General features: G+C 44.3%; 1 protein-coding gene across 1 annotated transcript in view; it reads left to right on the top strand.

Annotated features, from left to right (window-relative positions):
• The window catches only part of SCOT (Succinyl-CoA:3-ketoacid CoA transferase), a 36,318-nt gene extending 31,074 nt beyond the window's left edge, over nt 1-5,244 (top strand). The window contains exon 16 of the mRNA XM_075689777.1: nt 421-5,244. Within this exon, the coding sequence (XP_075545892.1) occupies nt 421-462 (42 nt within the window). The 3' untranslated portion in view covers nt 463-5,244. The remainder of the gene's footprint in view (nt 1-420) is intronic.
• The last annotated feature ends 7,879 nt before the right edge of the window (nt 5,245-13,123 follow it).

Here is a 13,123-nt window from a genome sequence, read left to right as displayed (position 1 = left end):
CAAAGGTGTAGAGCAGTGGGTCTCTACATTGAATGCTTCAGGGAATCCTTGTTCACTGACAGAAGGAAGGAGTCCCAGATATATTTTGTGACAAGGAAATGCAGTATGCTCCCTTAAGACAAACTCTGTTAAACTGCATTGTCCGATAACGTGTATGGACTAGGCACACTTATTTTCACTCTCTCACTTCACATGCAATAAGCTAAACTTCTTATAAAGCTAATAAGTTTTTGAGGTCCCTTCATGCCTTTTGTAAAAGGCTGTAGGCTCACCAAGTATTTGCTCACTTTCATTCACCGATAATGCAGTGAGATTTTTTGAGGGCGGTAGATTTGCAGGCCTTAGAACCTTTGTGAAATCTGCTGGGTAGGGAAACAAAAAAAGATTAATTGATGATTTTCTTTTTTATTTCTCTTCTAGGTGTCACCAAATTTAAAGCCTATGCAGCAAGTTGAGCTCTGAAGTTTACCTGTGACCTGAACTTTCTTTTGACTTTTGGAGACGATACTTTTGTATGATGCAGTATGTTGATCTTTTTGTGAACATGGGAACTGCAGTGGTTAGGTGCGGTGAGCGTTGTGCACTCTGGCATGCATTATACGCAACTATTTTATAATCTGCCGACATGTATTTTATAATTTCTTTATATTGCTCTTCTTTCACTGTTTCATTTTTTTGAGACAGTCATCATTAGCATGAAAGAAAAGTAACGAATATTTTCGTAATCGAATGCCATATGTTATGTTGCTTTTTATGGTCTATTGATGCATTTCTAGCTGTTATTGTTGCGAACAAGTACAAATGTACGTTTTTTTCTGGTTTGTAATGTATGCATTTATACCAGCATTACTACCATTATAGTGATGGCTTGTTATGGTTAGGGTCCTTTGTTTTCTAGTAAAACCTGACAATTCCCAATTTTTGCACGCTGAAAAATATTGATAAAAATAGTGTTAAACTCTGTTTCACCCTGAAGTATGCCCCTTTGTAAGTGTTACAAAAGGGGCAAACACCTGCAAAATGCAGGTGTTACAAACTAACGCATGCTGTCCACCTTTTGTGAGCAAGTGGTTAAGATATATCATACTATTAATGATATTAATATATAAATATGGTATTATGCCTCATTTTCACTTGACACTCAACTATATATAAAGATATGGTATATTCAGCACATGGGGGGGGGGGGGCTGGCCCTGATAAATACATGTGTTTACACAAATATGACAGTAACACATTTCATCACACATCCCGCACGTGGCACGCACGTCTACAGCAGTTATATGTTAGGAAAGCAACTGATGCAGTGCTGACATTTCTGTGCATTGTGAATGGTTGCTTTGATGTTGAGAGAATGTTTATCTAACTAGGTTATGCTCCAGGAACGGGGTGGCTGATCCATTTAGCTTGTACTACAATAATTTTGGTGCTAGAGCATGCCACATTTTTGCACGTATAAGCCGCACCAAGAATGTTAAAAAATTTAACAGTAAAGTTGTAGTGAAGGTTATGCAAATTTCACCTTGAGGTGTGGCTTCACAGCAGTGCTACACATGCTGCCATGAAGTCGTGCCTCACGGCCAGGTTCTCCATCATTGAAAGTTCTGTTATCTCCTAGAGAACCTCGCCCCTCTCCTCACTCCTGCATGGGGAGAGTAGCGAAGAACTGACCACGGGCCAAAGATAAGGCTTAGACACGTTGTGAATCCGCAAACGGAGGCTGTTCTTGCGAAAATTTAAGTGCTATTGTGTGCAGTTATTTCCGTGGGCTATATGAACCATATTTTTTTTTTTTTTGGTTGTTGGAACTAGAGGTGTGGGTTATGAGCGGTGGTGGGTTATACGTAAGAATGTGCTGTATATTGGGAACCTGACTGCAGCTAATGAGGACAATAAGTGCGATAGGTCTATGATCGACACAGCTATGCTCCCAATTTTTGTGATACTGTACGTCAACAACGGCATGTAAGATAAGGAAAATCATCACACCTCCTGCGAAACGTGTTCCTGCACACTACTTTTTGTACTTTTGTTGCTGTGTTAAAAAGTGCCGAGAACACTATGAAGAACAGATCACCAAACTCATCTCTTTTTGTTGATTTTGTTGATATTGTAAATACACTATACTGATGGGCGACTTCAATGCCAGGGTAGGCAAGAAGCAGGCTGGAGACAAGTCAGTGGGGGAATATGGCATAGGCTCTAGGAATAGCAGAGGAGAATTATTAGTAGAGTTTGCAGAACAGAATAATATGCGGATAATGAACACCTTTTTCCGCAAGCGGGTTAGTCGAAAGTGGACGTGGAGGAGCCCGAATGGTGAGACTAGAAATGAAATCGACTTCATACTCTGCGCGAACCCTGGCATCATACAAGATGTAGACGTACTCGGCAAGGTACGCTGCAGTGACCATAGGATGGTAAGAACTCGAATTAGCCTAGACTTGAGGAGGGAACGGAAGAAACTGGTACACAAGAAGCCAATCAATGAATTAGCGGTAAGAGAGAAACTAGAGGAATTCCGGATCAAGCTACAGAACAGGTATTCGGCTTTAACTCAGGAAGAGGACCTTAGTGTTGAAGCAATGAACGACTATCTCATGGGAACCATTAAGGAGTGCGCAATAGAAGTCGGTGGTAACTCCGTTAGACAGGAAACCAGTAAGCTATCGCAGGAGACGAAAGATCTGATCAAGAAACGCCAATGTATGAAAGCCTCTAACCCTACAGCTAGAATAGAACTGGCAGAACTTTCTAAGTTAATCAACAAGCGTAAGACAGCCGACATCAGGAACTATAATATGGATAGAATTGAACAGGCTCTCAGGAATGGAGGAAGCCTAAAAACAGTGAAGAAGAAACTAGGAATAGGCAAGAATCAGATGTGTGCGTTAAGAGACAAAGCCGGCAATATCGTTACTAATATGGATGAGATAGTTCAAGTGGCTGAGGAGTTCTATAGAGATTTATACAGCACCAGTGGCACCCACGACGATAGTGGAAGAGAGAATAGCCTAGAGGAATTCGAAATCCCACAGGTAACGCCAGAAGAAGTAAAGAAAGCCTTAGGAGCTATGCAAAGGGGGAAGGCAGCCGGGGAGGATCAGGTAACAGCAGATTTGTTGAAGGATGGTGGTCAGATTGTTCTAGAGAAACTGGCCACCCTGTATACGCAGTGCCTCATAACCTCGAGCGTACCGGAATCTTGGAAGAACGCTAACATAATCCTAATCCATAAGAAAGGGGACGCCAAAGACTTGAAAAATCATAGACCGATCAGCTTACTGTCCGTTGCCTACAAAGTATTTACTAAGGTAATCGCAAATAGAATCAGGAACACCTTAGACTTCTGCCAACCAAAGGACCAGGCAGGATTCCGTAAAGGCTACTCAACAATAGACCATATTCACACTATCAATCAAGTGATAGAGAAATGTGCAGAATATAACCAACCGTTATATATAGCTTTCATTGATTACGAGAAAGCGTTTGATTCAGTCGAAACCTCAGCAGTCATGGAGGCATTACGGAATCAGGGTGTAGATGAGCCATATGTAAAGATACTGGAAGATATCTATAGCGGCTCCACAGCCACCGTAGTCCTCCACAAAGAAAGCAACAAAATCCCTATAAAGAAAGGCGTTAGACAGGGAGATACGATATCTCCAATGCTATCACAGCATGTTTACAGGAGGTATTCAGAGGCCTGGAGTGGGAAGAATTGGGGATAAAAGTTGATGGAGAATACCTTAGCAACTTGCGATTCGCTGATGATATTGCCTTGCTTAGTAACTCAGGAGACCAATTGCAATGCATGCTCACTGACCTGGAGAGGCAAAGCAGAAGGGTGGGTCTGAAAATTAATCTGCAGAAAACTAAAGTAATGTTTAACAGGCTCGGAAGAGAACAGCAGTTTACGATAGGTAGCGAAGCACTGGAAGGAGTAAGGGACTACATCTACTTAGGGCAGGTAGTGACCACGGATCCGGATCATGAGACTGAAATAACCAGAAGAATAAGAATGGGCTGGGGTGCGTTTGGCAGGCATTCTCAAATCATGAACAGCAGGTTGCCACTATCCCTCAAAAGGAAAGTGTATAACAGCTGTGTGTTACCAGTACTCACATATGGGGCAGAAACCTGGAGACTTACGAAAAGGGTTCTGCTGAAATTGAGGACAACGCAACGAGCTATGGAAAGAAGAATGATGGGTGTGACGTTAAGGGATAAGAAAAGAGCAGATTGGGTGAGGCAACAAACGCGGGTAAACGACATCTTAGTTGAAATCAAGAAAAAGAAATGGGCATGGGCCGGACATGTAATGAGGAGGGAAGATAACCGATGGTCACTAAGGGTTACGGACTGGATTCCAAGGGAAGGGATGCGTAGCAGGGGGCGGCAGAAAGTTAGGTGGGCGGATGACATTAAGACGTTTGCAGGGACAACATGGCCACAATTAGTACATGACCGGGGTAGTTGGAGAAGTATGGGAGAGGCCTTTGCCCTGCAGTGGGCGTAACTAGGCTGATGATGATGTTTCTTTTAAGTTTATTAATGATTACTGACAACAAGGATTTGCAAAGATCAGTTCATTCCTGCGAGTGATTTTGCTTGTCTAAATAGTAGCTTGTAAAACATTGGAGAATATTGCTTGTGTTAATCGCTTGTAAAAGTTAAAAAAATATAACCTGAAGTTTTGGCTGATACGTGACGAAACCCTAGATTTCTTCCCAGTATTTTTCCAGACAAACACATGCGCTGAGTTTCCTCCATTTTCCTCCTTAAAAATAACACCTAATTCTCGCCCCCCGAATTTCACATAGTATAAAAACTGAAAACAAAGGACCCTAGTTATGTTAGCCTACTCCAGCATGATACCTGTGCTGATCTGATAGTGTTGAAGCTAAATAATTATGCTCTCTAGTCTCTCGCTTCTCATTGGGTTTTGTTTTCTTTAATTTGTGCCAAAAGATACATTAACAAAGTGTGTTGCCAACTATTTCATGTTTCTGATTTGTAGCTGACTGCATTTTATGTCACTAAGTGAAACATACAGCATAGTGCCTGCTTTTAAGAAAAAAAAGATCAGTAAATAAAACGTTTTTTACACAATTCATTTGGTTTTGTGGCAGCACCACATATTTGTGAACTGTCACTGCTTGGATTGTGCAAACTGAATTACATTTTTGGGCTTCCATGTTAATAAACGCTTGCCATAATAAATTGAAAATTATGTTCGTTGAAGAGCTCTTGTCAGTGTAATTATGCTGACTTTCCGAAAAAGAAGTGATGTCATTCTGGAGCTTATGTGTAGCACTGACTCAGAATTACGGTTCAGAGGAAGGAAGGGGAGCATGAATTGAGCATGTTTTGTTGTCTTGCGCTGAAGATGCAAATGTGCTCATGCAAAGTTGATTTTTATGTGTAGGACAGGGTTTTAATATTTCACTCATGGATTCTATGAAGTGGTTCGGTTTAAAGTTCCAAAGCAACCCAAAGGCTGCGAGAGAAGTTAAGGGGAGGGAGACAGGAGTCCACAGCCTGAAAAGTTACCGGGAAATAGATTCTTGGAATATGCTATTTTCGGAATCTGGATCTATTAGTCTCATTACCTGCCAAGTTTCTTATCTCGTATGTAGATATTTCAACCATAATGTCAATTCTTTAAACACATAGAGGAGGTGATTTTTCACTTCTGTCAATGCTCAAATGGCACATATTTAATGACTGCACTGGGTGTTCATGGGCCTCAAGTGCCACTATCTTGGTGTCTGGTCCTCAAGTCTACTGAAGTTTCGAATGTGTGTGACTGGTGTAAATTTTTTTTAATGTTATTAATTAGATGAGGCTTTTGTTGATTTTCTTTTTCATTTTCTCAAAGTACTAATTTTCCCCACCCAGAAAATCTGTTACCATAGTATTGCTGCAATATAGCAGATGTACCTATTGTACATAGAATGTCTTTCAGCATGAAGGTACATGTCAAGAACAGATGTAAAAAATTTTGGTCTTAGTTCAAATTTGTCCTGTGTGTGATCGCTGCTATGTCCACATTCAAAACACAGGGCTCAAGTGTTCTATAAATTAAATAATAATGGCCAAATCACAAAAGTGCTTTCATCCTTGTGTGCCTTATGCTTTCTAGTATTTATCCATACCTCTTGTATATTTTTGTGCAGTGGTTACTTGTCAATTCTAAAAACTAAAGGGAAGTTTTTTTTAGATTACCTCATGAAACCTTCACGAAATGAGTACCTGCAGAAAAAAATAGCAGTTTTAGAATCAGAAAAAGAAACTGAACAAATCTGCCATCTTTTTATCAAATTTGGACCAAAATATAAAAGACACTTTAAAACCCTTGCCACTTCCTAAAGGGCCCCTCTCCAGGTCTGGCATATTGAGTATTACATCTGCCGAGTATTTTTTTATTTATTTTATTTACATTACCCCTAAGGGCCCTCACGCAAGGGTATTACATAGGGGGGGGCACAAACGTGAAATATACACAAGAAATAAAACTACATGAAATAAACACACACACAAGGAACATAAAATAAATAGATATGAACAAGGGGTATATGCACTTAGTCATGAAAACACAAGAACATTTTACATAATATGTTAATATGTGTAGATAACAATAAGTAATAACTAATCTGCTACCACTAACCGTTTTCTTGCAACAAGGTTTGGAAAGATGGTAAGTTAACTTCAGTAGCTATGCGTGATGGTTGATTATTCAATTCTATTATTGTGCGAGGAATAAATGATTTTGCCTAGAGCGATGAGCGGCACATTATGCGTTTTACTTTGTTAGCGTGGTCACGGTGCTGGAAAACTGCAGGGGGTGGTGAAAAGAAGTCGTCGTGAAGCATGGAATGGGGATAAAGTTTACGAAATAAGGTTAGGCGAGCAAACTGGCGTCGACGTGATAGTGATTCCAACTCGGCACTTTGTTTTAACGATGTGATGCTGGTGAAGCGTGAATAATCGGAAAAGATGAAGTGAACAGCACGGTTTTGCAGAGATTGAATGTTGTTGATTATGTATGTTGATCAGGATCCCATATGGCAGAAGCATATTCAATTTTTGGGCGGATCAGCATGATATAAGCAAGTTTTTTTAAGTGTGAAGGTGCGTGCTTGAGGTTACGCTTAAGAAGACCGAGTGCTCGGTTAGCTGACGCTAAGACGGTGTTAATATGGTAATGCCATGTTAAGTCAGACTGAAGATGAAGGCCAAGATACTTGTAAGTTGGCGCAAGTTCTACTCTAGCATTATTGAGAAAGTAGGTGGTAGGAAGTCGATTGGAATAGTTGGTAAATGACATTAGCTTGGTTTCAGACGTATTTGAAGACATTAACCACGAGGAGCGCCAAGCGGTCACCGCATCAAGATCAGTTTGTAAGGAAAGTCGGTCAGCGTCATTACTAATATTAAGTGTGCCGTGGAAGGAGCTGAAATTTAACACCATGCTCTTGCCTTCTCGCGGGCGCCGTGCTCCCAGCCGGAGAGTCGACGTATTCGTACAAGTGCGCCTATGTACATGACAGTACTGTGACGTCACTCACAGTGACACGTGACTTCGAGAATTATTTGAGGCAACATCAGTTTGTTTAATCTTGCTTTACTAGAGGATTTAAAGTTTAGAGAAATAATAAAACATACTAACCTATGTCTGTGTGTTTTACTGCGACAGCAATTGTGTGGACTCTCCAGGCACAATTCTGCCGTCGTCGTCGTGATGTTCCGCATAAAGTCCAATGGCAATAACGTCACCGCGCGTCGTATGGTGTATGTATGAGTGATGGCATGCGAGGGTGAACAGACAATGGCGGCTTAATCTCGCGCGCGCAAGGTAGCAAAGCAGGGAGGAAGCGTGCAGTCATCCGTCGCGCGCAAGGCACAGGGGGGAGGGGGGCACGTTTTACTGCGGCGGCTGCAGCGTATGGCGCGGCCGCGCGGGTCCTATTGGCCTCGAGCTCCACCACCGGAAAAGCTGGCGCCACCGTCGGCGTGACGTGCTAGGAGGGATCACGTGGACATAGCGGCCGCGTCGGCTGCTTCGGGCGCGCTGAAGCGAGCTGAAAACGAGTTTAAATTCCCTCGTACGCTGCGGTCCTCATTTAGTGGCGAAATTTTCCCGCTTCGAGTGTCTCCTTTACAACGCTTCAAAGCACTAAATAGGTAGTGGCTGCCTTTGAAGGCGCGTAACATGTTAGGCTACTGCTCGGTGCCGCAGGGCCGGACGCACGTAACGGAGGTCGGTGTCAGCCTTATTCACACGTAGCCGCAGGACAAGAAGCTGCGTGAAGCTTGGCTCGCGAAACATAAAACCGGCAAATAGTCACCGGCTGCAACTCGGGTATGCAGCAAGCACAGACGCGAAGAAGATTTCTGCTACGGCGCCCGGTCTGCGATGTTCTGAAAACGCGCACTGAGACGCTCGCCCGAGTCCGCTGCCCGACTAATGTCATGACGGTTTGGTCTATGAACTTGTCGATGCTATAGATACTGGCAAGTTCAGTGGAGTGGAAAGGCAGCGGTAAGAAGCACATTTAAAAAAAGCATGGCATATGGTCATGTTTGTGTTATGAATTAATGCACTGGATTACAATAAAGGAGCAACGGGAAATTGCACGCTGAGAACACCGATAAAAATACAGTGCGACGCAACTCGAGAAATAATGTTGAAAGGTCAAAGAATTTAGAAGATTGAATTTTGAGATTTAGAATTTAGAAAAGATTGAATCGTCGCGACGGCACATCACAGTCCCCGTAGGCGTCGAAGTCTCTACAATGAAATTATTTTTGAACAGCTCTGATAGCGTCCACACAACAATGGTTGCTTGTATACTGTCAAATGCTCATATTCGGCGGTCTAAAGCTCCTGGCACGGTGAGACAACGCGCGCGCGGAGAAAGCGAAACAGTGCGCGGACAAGCATGCAGACGCGCAGTCGGTCGCTGCGAATCTGCGCGATCGCTGCATTGAGGCTTCGTTCTATTACGCTCCATTTAGTTACACAAACACTATAAGAAGATCTGTCGCATATTTTGGTCTCGGCGTTTACCTACGTTTCACGCAAGAAGCCGGTTCGGGAGACTCCATCGCGGCGACCGCGCGCAGTGGCGTTCACTGTACGTATTCGGTAAAGAGATAGCGTCTGTAAACGATTGTGTGCTTTCAGTTTGCCCAAGATTATTATTTAGACGCTAAGAAACTTCTCTCGTCGAGGAGGTGCGAGCGGCCCTGCACGAACTAAACAGCAAGTCGGCGGCCGGCCCGGATCACATCTCGAACAGAGCGCTCAAGAACCTCAGCGATGTGGCCATCGAAAACCTCACCGGTTACTACAACAAGTGCTGGAGTGCGGGGTTACCGCCCCAGCAGTGGAAGACTGCCAAGACCGTCGTCATCATCATCATCATCAGCCTAGTTACGCCCACTGCAGGGCAAAGGCCTCTCCCATACTTCTCCAACTACCCCGGTCATGTACTAATTGTGGCCATGTTGTCCCTGCAAACGTTTTAATGTCATCCGCCCACCTAACTTTCTGCCGCCCCCTGCTACGCATCCCGTCCCTTGGAATCCAGTCCGTAACTAACCCTTAGTGACCATCGGTTATCTTCCCTCCTCATTACATGTCCGGCTCATGCCCATTTCTTTTTCTTGATTTCAACTAAGATGTCGTTTACCCGCGTTTGTTGCCTCACCCAACCTGCTCTTTTCTTATCCCTTAACGTCACACCCATCATTCTTCTTTCCATAGCTCGTTGCGTCGTCCTCAATTTCAGCAGAACCCTTTTCGTAAGCCTCCAGGTTTCTGCCCCATATGTGAGTACTGGTAACACACAGCTGTTATACACTTTCCTTTTGAGGGATAGTGGCAACCTGCTGTTCATGATTTGAGAATGCCTGCCAAACGCACCCCAGCCCATTCTTATTCTTCTGGTTATTTCAGTCTCATGATCCGGATCCGTTGTCACTACCTGCCCTAAGTAGATGTATTCCCTTACCACTTCCAGTGCTTCGCTACCTATCGTAAACTGCTGTTCTCTTCCGAGACTGTTAAACAATACTTTAGTTTTCTGCAGATTAATTTTCAGACCCACCCTTCTGCTTTGCCTCTCCAGGTCAGTGAGCATGCATTGCAATTGGTCTCCTGAGTTACTAAGCAAGGCAGTATCATCAGCGAATCGCAAGTTGCTAAGGTATTCTCCATCAACTTTTATCCCCAATTCTTCCCACTCCAGGCCTCTGAATACCTCCTGTAAACATGCTGTGAATAGCATTGGAGATATCGTATCTCCCTGTCTGACGCCTTTGTTTATAGGGATTTTGTTGCTTTCTTTGTGGAGGACTACGGTGGCTGTGGAGCCGCTATAGATATCTTCCAGTATCTTTACATATGGCTCATCTACACCCTGATTCCGTAATGCCTCCATGACTGCTGAGGTTTCGACTGAATCAAACGCTTTCTCGTAATCAATGAAAGCTATATATAAGGGTTGGTTATATTCTGCACATTTCTCTATCACTTGATTGATAGTGTGAATATGGTCTATTGTTAAATAGCCTTTACGGAATCCTGCCTGGTCCTTTGGTTGACAGAAGTCTAAGGTGTTCCTGATTCTATTTGCGATTACCTTAGTAAATACTTTGTAGGCAACGGACAGTAAGCTGATCGGTCTATAATTTTTCAAGTCTTTGGCGTCCCCTTTCTTATGGATTAGGATTTGTTAGCGTTCCTCCAAGATTCCGGTACGCTCGAGGTTATGAGGCATTGCGTATACAGGGTGGCCAGTTTCTCTAGAACAATCTGACCACCATCCTTCAACAAATCTGCTGTTACCTGATCCTCCCCAGCTGCCTTCCCCCTTTGCATAGCTCCTAAGGCTTTCTTTACTTCTGGCGTTACCTGTGGGATTTCGAATTCCTCTAGGCTATTCTCTCTTCCACTATCGTCGTGGGTGCCACTGGTACTGTATAAATCTCTATAGAACTCCTCAGCCACTTGAACTATCTCATCCATATTAGTAACGATATTGCCGGCTTTGTCTCTTAACGCACACATCTGATTCTTGCCTATTCCTAGTTTCTTCTTCACTGTTTTTAGGCTTCCTCCGTTCCTGAGAGCCTGTTCAATTCTATCCATATTATAGTTCCCGATGTCGGCTGTCTTACGCTTGTTGATTAACTTAGAAAGTTCTGCCAGTTCTATTCTAGCTGTAGGGTTAGAGGCTTTCATACATTGGCGTTTCTTGATCAGATCTTTCGTCTCCTGCGATAGCTTACTGGTTTCCTGTCTAACGGCCTTACCACCGACTTCTATTGCGCACTCCTTAATGATGCCCATGAGATAGTCGTTCATTGCTTCAACACTAAGGTCCTCTTCCTGAGTTAAAGCCGAATACCTGTTCTGTAGCTTGATCCGGAATTCCTCTAGTTTCCCTCTTACCGCTAACTCATTGATTGGCTTCTTGTGTACCAGTTTCTTCCGTTCCCTCCTCAAGTCTAGGCTAATTCGAGTTCTTACCATCCTATGGTCACTGCAGCGTACCTTGCCGAGCACGTCTACATCTTGTATGATGCCAGGGTTCGCGCAGAGTATGAAGTCGATTTCATTTCTAGTCTCACCATTCGGGCTCCTCCACGTCCACTTTCGACTAACCCGCTTGCGGAAAAAGGTGTTCATTATCCGTATATTATTCTGTTCTGCAAACTCTACTAATAATTCTCCTCTGCTATTCCTAGAGCCTATGCCATATTCCCCCACTGACTTGTCTCCAGCCTGCTTCTTGCCTACCCTGGCATTGAAGTCGCCCATCAGTATAGTGTATTTTTTTTTTACTTTACCCATCGCCGATTCCACGTGTTCATAAAAACTTTCGACTTCCTGGTCATCATGACTGCATGTAGGGGCATAGACTTGTACCACCTTCAATTTGTACCTCTTATTGAGTTTCACAACAAGACCTGCCACCCTCTCGTTAATGCTATAGAATTCCTGTATGTTACCAGCTATTTCCTTATTAATCAGGAATCCGACTCCTAGTTCTCGTCTCTCCGCTAAGCCCCGGTAACACAGTGCATGCCCGCTTTTTAGCACTGTATATGCTTCTTTTGTCCTCCTAACCTCACTGAGCCCTATTATATCCCATTTACTACCCTCTAATTCCTCCAATAACACTGCTAGACTCGCCTCACTAGATAGCGTTCTAACGTTAAACGTTGCCAGGTTCAGATTCCAATGGCGGCCTGTCATTGATTTTTTGTCAACCTCCGGGATCACGTGGCCGTTTCTCGTCACGATCTTGATGGCCTCGTAATCCCTCGCTTCGCTCTTCTTACGTCTGACGTACTTCGGTGGTAACACCAGCAGTTCTGACTTGCTCGGTGAGCAGATCAAACCGGAACCGTTCAGCTGGTCCTCAATCGCGTCGACCGGCGGCTTCTTGCAGCGTGCTCTCAATGTGACCATCGCTGCCTCCCGGAACCCACAGCGTGATGTCATCGGCGTAGATGGTGTGCCGGACGCCCTCGACGCGAGAGAGTCGCTTGGCCACCCCGATCATAACGAGGTTGAATAAGAACGGCGAGATGACCGAGCCTTGGGGGGTCCCAACACTGCCGAGCCTCTTCTCTTGGAGCCGTAGATCGCCGGCGCAGAGCTCGGTAGTCCGCCCCGTCAGAAAGTCCTTGATGTAATTGTACGTTCTAGCGCCCATGTTGAGTCTGGACACCTGGGCTAAGATCGCAGAGTGCTTCACCTTGTCGAAGGCGCTCTGCAGGTCCAGCCCCAGAATGGCCTTGTTGTCTTTCATTAGGGTGTCATCGTCAATGATATCTTTCTTCAACAGAATCATCGCGTCTTGGGTGCCGAGGGAACGCCGAAACCCGATGATCGTGGTGGGGTATAGTCCCGACTCCTCCAGGTAATCCTGCCACCTACACATGAGGACGTGCTCCAACACCTTGCCCACGCAGGACCCATCTCGCTCACGTCCTGCGTGGGCAAGGTGTTGGAGCACGTCCTCATGTGTAGGTGGCAGGATTACCTGGAGGAGTCGGGACTATACCCCACCACGATCATCGGGTTTCGGCGTTCCCTCGGCACCCA

This window comes from Dermacentor variabilis, chromosome 4 (genome assembly GCF_050947875.1).
Source record: "Dermacentor variabilis isolate Ectoservices chromosome 4, ASM5094787v1, whole genome shotgun sequence".
Taxonomy (NCBI): domain Eukaryota; kingdom Metazoa; phylum Arthropoda; class Arachnida; order Ixodida; family Ixodidae; genus Dermacentor; species Dermacentor variabilis.
Note: the sequence above shows the minus strand (reverse complement) of the source record. Positions and strands in the feature narration are given on the sequence as shown.